The sequence below is a fragment of the Ailuropoda melanoleuca genome, chromosome 11 (assembly GCF_002007445.2).
Source record: "Ailuropoda melanoleuca isolate Jingjing chromosome 11, ASM200744v2, whole genome shotgun sequence".
Classification (NCBI taxonomy): Eukaryota; Metazoa; Chordata; class Mammalia; order Carnivora; family Ursidae; genus Ailuropoda; species Ailuropoda melanoleuca.
Window position 1 is genome coordinate 105,635,697 of NC_048228.1, and position 7,810 is coordinate 105,643,506.

The 7,810-nt window shown below is 54.3% G+C and overlaps 1 protein-coding gene across 1 annotated transcript in view; it reads right to left on the reverse strand.

The window, feature by feature from the left end:
• Nucleotides 1–7,810, reverse strand: part of C11H4orf50 (chromosome 11 C4orf50 homolog) — a 55,015-nt gene that overhangs the window by 38,264 nt on the left and 8,941 nt on the right. Inside the window, 3 exon segments of the mRNA XM_034672146.1 lie at nucleotides 3,215–3,808; nucleotides 4,483–4,611; nucleotides 6,331–6,469. Coding sequence (XP_034528037.1) covers nucleotides 3,215–3,808; nucleotides 4,483–4,611; nucleotides 6,331–6,469 — 862 coding nt within the window.

Genomic DNA, 7,810 nt, shown 5'->3' on the forward strand with positions numbered 1-7,810 from the left:
AGCGGTATCCCCGCTGAATGGAGGAAGAATAACAGGGATTTATTGGGCAGCCGAGGGGAGCAGGTAGTGGAAGCTTCTAAACACAGGGGAGGCTGCCGGACGGAAGAGCCTGCACTATCCAGGGGCCTGTGGAAAGCTCAATGTGGNGGGGCGGGGGGGGGGGGGGGGGAGGAGTGGGAAGTGAGCCTGGAGAAGGAGCCCAGCCTAGAGCAGCAGGGGCCTTGAATGCCACGGGCAGGAGGCTGAACTTGATCCCAGAGTGACAGCTGCCAGGAGGTTTACAAGAGGAGATCACTTGGGGGTCACCACAGCTATCCGGAGAAAGGCGCTGAACACCTGCCTATAGCTCTTAACCTCTCTGGGTCCCTTTGGAAGTGCACTGTTGGCTTTGCGAAATCACACACCCATGCAATGTTTTCAGAGCTCTGCCTCCAATTTCACAGGTGTTCAGTTCTACACCAACACCCTGAAGGGCACCAGCAGTTTCGTTATCCATAGGCTCTAGCATTTACTCTCAGCTACACTCCCTGAGAGCTGGTAACTGGCGGACACTTTATGTCTCCCTGGTGGCCCTCTCGGGAGGACTTCTTGCTCTCAAGATGGCCCTTTTCGACTCCAAAATGTCCTGAGTCCAGGCTGTCCCTGTCCTCTGGGAGTAAGACAGAGCCTGGCAGACTGTCACACCCCGTGGCCCTGGGTCCAACACCCATTCTAAATGCCAGGGTCCCCAGCAGTGACCCACCAACTGTCAGGCCCCTTCCTCAGCCCCACGCCCTTCTCTCAGATACTTTTGTCATCCTGTGCAGGCAGGGGTCTGTCTTAGGCACTTTCCAGCCCCTGTACTGAGCTAAGGCCCAGGCCAAGCGTAGGGACCAAGTGGGCACCTGTGACATGCTCATTACTAAGTCACTGACCCAGGATGCGCTGGGGGGACAGAGCAGGGCATCCACGAGCCCCTGGAGCCCATGGGGGCACACCTCCTGCCACATCACCTCATGTCTCTGGGACCCTGGGCAGGTCACGAGCCTCTCTGTGCCTCCACGTCCTCATCTGTGAAATGGGGATAAAATAGTGCCCCCCTCCGAAGATCATGGATGGACGAAATGAGTGGCAGATACAGAGCACAGAAGACAGCCTCTGGCACAAAGATGCTCTGGTGAGTGCCGGGGATCGACAACATCCGCCCACACAGAGCTGTCAAAGGAGCACATGTTCCTACCATCAAGGAACGGGAACCCCCAGTTTTACCACCTCGCAGGTCTTCTGAACTGTTCGTCCGGAGGGACTCCCATCACCGGTCGGATGGTGTCCCCCAGAATTCCCAAGTTAAAGCCTTAATCTCCAGAATCTCACAATATGACCTGATTTGGAAATGGGGTCTTTGCAGGTGCAATTAGTTACGAGGTCCACTCGTGTGACCAGTGTACTTATGAAAAGGGGACATTTGGGCACAGAGACAAACATGCAGATAAGGAAGATGTTGGGAAGGCACAGAAAGAGATGGCATCCACCAGCCTGGGACAGGGGCTGGAACAGACCCTCCCTCACAGCCTCAGAGAGAACCAACCCTGCTGACACCCTGACTTTGGGCCTCAAGTTCTAGAACTGCTGTTCAAACCACTCGGTTCATGGTCCTTTGTTATGGCAGCCCCAATAAATGACAATTTCCATCTACACATGATTTATTTTCCAGAATTACAGTAAGGTGCCAATATTAAATGCACACTGGATTCCTTTCATCTGATGGACAGAACGGAGGAGGAATGACAAGATCACACAGAAGAGAGACAACCAGAGCTGAAAGTAGTAATTTTTTTTTAAATGGCCACAGGGAAACTCATTATTCAAATGATCTAAGCAGAAAGACACCGCGGAGAATTTAAAGTTCTAGTTAACTTGGAATAGATTTCATCCAAAGAAAATTTTGATTTGTTATTGTTGCTGTTGCTGTTAGTTTAACAAGTAGTCTTCTTTGGGTAAGGCTGCACACTGATTTCTCCTTAAATGTAGATTGACCTGGTGGAGAGAAGCAGGATCTTGATCTCTTGGGAGGGGTTGAGTTAACTCTTTCTTTTCAGGAAGGCAGGCTGGGGCAGGAGAATCAGAGCCCTCTGGACTCCCATCAAATCTGGATCAAGTTCCAGTTCTGCTCCCTACTAGCTGTGTGACAAAGGACCAATGCACTACCTCTCTGAGCCTCAATGTCCTTATATGTGGGGTAGGGATACCAATAGTGCCCACCTCACAATCTTCTTGAGCATTAAATGAAATAATGTCTTTGAAAACTCCCAGGAGGGGGCTGAGCGCCGGGCGGGAATATATGAAACATAAGTTTTTACTCTTCCGTCAGTCAAATGAATAAATAAATGTCCGATCTGCCCTTGCTTGCAGACCTTAAGAAACTTGCCCAAGATCACACAGCTAGTAAATAAGAGAACCAAAGGAGGACCCAAGCCTGTGTGTTTTCCGTTGCTAGTCCTGGGGACCTTCTTCTGTGTGCTGACGCTGGACCGGGGCTACAACGACGCATCAGACCCGGACCCTGCCCTCAAGGAGCTCACAGTCTAATGGAGGAGAACTGAAGATGACGTACAGCACCGCTGGCAGGGAGCATCCCCACCTTTGGAGCTATGCGGAAGGTGGAAGAGGGGTCTTCGGAAGGAGGGGATCGATCAGTAAGACTTCACGGGCACATGGCAGTTACGTAATCCTGCACACCCAAAGGGGCTCATCTGTCACAGGGCCTGGCACACAGCGGGGCCTCATTAACTGCTGGATAGATGGATGGACAAGAGGGAGCAGGTGATGAGGGAGCAGGTGATGAGGGATAAAGGGTTGGCTCTCTGTAGAGCGGCCGGAGGGAGGGATGGACGGGCAGGGGGTAGGGTGAATGCGATGGTGGAGGGTAGGCAGACAAGCGGATGGATGGATGTGCGAACAAGTGGGAGGTCTGTGGGCGGACAGGTGGATGGGTGGACGAGGAGGTACAGATGGGTAGCGGGGTGGCTGTGCTGAAGGACAGGTAGGTGAAGCTGTAGGACTGGCTGTGCATTTATGTGGGTAGGCGGCTGACGGAACCAGGATGGACAGATGGGGCTGCTGGGGTTGGATGCGTGGATGAAGAGGAAGACGGGAATGAAGGAGCTGGTGACAATACGTGGCTGTAGGATAAAGTTAGAGGAAATCACTCGTGCCCTGGGTTGCGGCCACTTACCGGGCTGCAGTGACCAGTAGTGGCGGTGCTGCGCGCTCCCTCTGCCTGGGCCCGGGCTGCCAGCGCCTCTCGCAGGCTGCGGTTTTGCTGGGCGAGGTCCTCCACCTGTCCCTGCAGGCCGATCTCCGACAGCTTGAGCGCATAGATGCAGCAGCGCAGGTCCTCCAGCTGCCCGCGGAGCCCGCGCTCTCTGGCGCGCTGCTCCTGAAGCCGGCGCGCCGCCTCGACCCGCTCGCGCTCGCCACGTTCGGCCCGCGCCTGCAGGGCGCGCAGCTCCCCAGCCTCCCCAGGGTAGTCCTGGGGGCCGGCCGGGCCGAGGGGGTGGGGGCTGCCCAGGGCCGGGGCGTCCAGCTCGGCCAGCAAGAGACCAGCGGCGCGACAGAGGCGCCGCACGTCCAGCTCCAGCCGCTGCACCTGCTCCCGCAGGCCGCGCTCCTGCTCGCGCACCAGGCCCAGCTGGAGTCGCTGGGTCCGCCGGCAGCTCTCCAGGGCCGCCGCCTGCCGCCCCAGCGCCTCGTCCTTGCGCCGCAGCCGCTCCCGCAGCCGCCGCAGTCGCCACCGCTGCCGCCGGGCCGCATGCTCCTGCTCCAGAACCTACAAGTTGGCGGTGGATGAGGGCGTCAGGAAGGCAGCCCCGGGACACACCGTCGCTCACACTGTCTTTATTTTAAACTTCCCTATGTTGTGCATCGGGGTTTTTTTCGTGCATAAATTTTTGCACTAAAATTTTGCATCAAATATTATTTATTTCATTCCTGAGTTTTTTTGGTGCATGCACAGAATTTGCAAGGGAGGAGTGCTCCCTCACCTCACCCCTGTAGGAGCTCTGCACACCAGGAGCTCCCTGGGTCTTTGGAAGGAAACTGCACTGGGCTGGATAGGCATCAGCCGGTGCGCACGGAGAGGATGTGGTTCCAATGCTGAATACCAGTTTGTAAAGAGCTGCTGCCTGGACACGCCTGAGATTCCCCACATCCACCCAGGACCTCCCAGATGTCTCCATTTCCCTAACCCTAAAGTGCTAATGCCTGGCCCTGCGAAGGTCAGCGCTGGCTTCCGGCCGGTGAGACACCGCATGCAGCTGTTCCTTACTGTGCGTACCGCTGAGCCCTGGGGACTGTCCCTGTCCCTTTGGGGCACTCGGAAGCAGCTAGCGCAGTATCACCGCGCTACAAGTCACCACGGCCAGCATTCGAACCGCCGTGTATCTGACTCAAGGCCTTTTCTAATAAGACATGTGTATGAACAGGCCATAGTATCCCACAGACCTGCTGGTCCCGCCGTGCCTCTGAGCCCCCCGACGGCACTGTCCCTGCTTGCACCCTCGGCTTCTGTCTCCCCGTCACACTGGGAACATCTCGTGACTGTGGGGCTGTGGCTGAGGCCCCTTGGAAATCCTACATGGACACAGGCCATGGCCCAAGACATGTTTATTGAAGAATTTTCCATGAAGAGATTACATTCTTTGCGGTGGGATCCCACACAATGCCACTACAGTATTTCACGGGGAGGCTCCTCGCGGGACACTGATGAGGGCCTGCTGGGGGCGCGGAGGGGGACAATTAACTGTACTTCCTGCACCCGGAGTTCGATGCAGAAGGGAAAATGCACTTGCATGTCTCCCTGGTGTCTCGAAGACGAATTTCAATTTAAATGTGCTCCTTATGTTTCCACGCTTCACGTCTGTCTCTATTCATGCCTGAGTCAGGGCTTTTCCAGCTGTTCTGACTGCTCCCCACTCTGAGAAACACATTGTCACCCCATGTCCCGTGATGTGCACATGTGTGCTGCTGAAATAGAAGTTTCACGAAACAGCACTGCTCGTACACTAATGTCCTCTCTTATTTCCTAGTTGATTCTGTTTCTAAAATGCTGCTTGCGACACGGAACTGGTCTCACACCCCACAGGCGGGCGTCCACCCGCAGTTTGACGGTCGTTGCTGGGCTGTCCGGGAGGCCGGGGCTGGGGGGCTCTGAAAGCCACGTGCAGCTGGCCTAGAACCTGTTATTTCTGCCTCTGCAGTACTCCCGAAGTGTGCCCTACCTCCAGCCTTCCTCATCGGCCCTGGAATTTTGCAATAAAAGCTAATATTTACCAAAGCAGCGGGCGTTATTTACTGTTACTGTTGTGAGTGTTTTACGTGTACTAACTCACTTAGCCCACACAATAACCCCATTCTCATTTCACAGAGGAGGAGACTGAGACCCAGAGAGGTTAAATCACTTGTCCCAGGTCACACAGCCAGGGAGCGGCAGAGCCAGGGTTTGGCACCAGGTGTCTGCCTTCGGACTCTACCCCCTTAACCAGCCACTGCTTGTCCAAAGCACCAGTTTGTCCCCGTGCCTCCACCACCTCTCTCTCCCCCATGCAATCAGAATAATTTCCCCCAAAGCCTGTCCTGAGCCCTCCTGCTCAAGTCCCCTGAAGCCTGCTCCTCACTGCAGTCGGTATTTTGTGCACACCGCGGTCCTGGCAACCCAGCCGCTCTGGAAGCCTCCTGTCTCGCCGACGCTCTCTCTGCACCCGCGCCCTTGACCCCCCGACTCCATACACACACACACACTCACACACACTGTGTCTTCAGCCTCCCCCCTGGCACCTGGCTTCCAATTTGGGATTTACTTGTCTCCTATCCGCGTCCCCACCTGCATGCCAGCTCCCGAGAGCAGGGCCCCTCCATTAGTCATCAGCTTGACCTAGGCCAGAGCTGGTGTCCCTGGGGTCAGGCACAAGGGCCACAGAAATGGACATCTGACTGAAGCTCCCAGTGAGTGCACAGGGCACCCAATGCTCTCACCAACCCCCTCTCCCCCAGTGGATCCCAGCCAGAACCCTGGTGAGGCAGGCAGGGTGGGATGCAGATCCCAGTTTACAGATGGGGCAGCTGAGGACCAGAGAGGCCCTGTGACCTTGCCCCAGGCCCCGCAGCCCCTGCTGCACCATTGGAATTAGGACCCCTCTAAGTCCCCTGGCTGGGCAGTCCCAGCATCCCCCCCCACCCTCCGCACTACCCACCACTGTCTTTGCTCAGCTGCAGCTGCTGCCTCCTCCAAGCACACGGGGCCACCCTGCTGGGTCAAGAAACAAGTTCTGGAAAGAAGAGGGGACATGGTACCTGGCTGGCCAGCTCCCCCTGCAAGGCTTCCAGCTTCTCCTGGGCTCGGACAGCAGCGCTCCTTTCCTGCATCATGCGGGTGTTCAGCTGCTCCACCGTCTGGAGGAGGTGTCTCTCGGACAACTCCAGCTCCTGGATTCTGCAACATTGAAGCAGGATGATGCTTACTCAGGAGGCAGTAAACATGGCCCGGGATTCTCACCCACACTGAGGCCAATCTTTTTTTGGGGGGGTCATTTGACCAATTTGAAATTCTGACAAAATCACATTTTGTGAAACATTCGTACATATTTAAGATGATTTAGAATACTTCAGAGATATCTGTGGAATAATAATTCACCATGCATCAGGAATCTTAAGACTGTTCTCCTCCCCAAGCCGGTAATCCCAGGTTCAGGTGATACCAACAAAGAACTGAGCCAGAGACACATGGCCTAAGAGCTTTATCTGTGTTTTTTCAATCAATCCTCATATTACCAGCCTGCAGGTGAATTCCCTTACCCCTCCTTCACACACCAGAAAACTGAAGCTCAGAGTGGCCAGGCAACTTGCCTGAGGTCACACAGCATTCTAGAGCCCAGACTGTCTGATTCCTGAACTCATACTTGTAACCCTACACTTCATTGCCTCCCATCAGAGCTACACTCTTCCAAATCTCTTTTAAGGAAATGATTGAAATTCAGAAAAAAATTTTCTGTGATTAAAATCCTTAATTTTTGTATTACTTACAGAAGAGAGAAGGGGGAAACAGCCTCATAGTTAGGGACGGTTAAACGACATGAGGTCTTTTCTCCTTATCCTGGGGAAATGGTGAGCGCGCCTTCACTCCTCCGCCCAAGCCCATGCAGGGTGGCCTGCTCCTTCAAGACATGCTGTGCCTCCCTGGGTGAGGCCCTAGCTTTGCTTCCTGACTCTGCTGCCGATCAGCCATGAGGTCTTCGCTCCCCACCCTGACCCATAGTCTCCTTATCTGTAAAATAGAGGTCATTGTACCTAGCTCCGAGCGTTATTGTGGAGATTGAATGAAACGTTGCATGATAAGCAATAATAAGGCCAAGAGTCCCCTCACCTGCTCTAGTTCTGAGGCCCTGGGGAAGGCTCGTGTAAGAGACAGAAGAGAGTGTGCCGCTTGTGATCAAGTTCCTTCCAAACTGAACCCAGGAGTAGCCCCAGGTTATAAACCCCATGTTTACAAGCAAACTGAGCACCTGCTTGCTTATAAAACTTGGTGATCTCTGAAAGGGATAAGAAGCCTCTCTTTTCAGTTTTTGAGATCAACCTGCAACACTGTATAGGAAACAATATTTAACTCTGATATTATCCCTATATTGGAAGCAGAAAATGACTCATCACTGTGGCAGATTGAATATCGGCCCCTAAATATATCCAGGCTCTAATCTCTCACACCCACAAATGTTGCTTGAAATGCAAGAGACTGTAGATGCCATTTAGTTAGAGACCTGAAGACCGGGGTGGGGGT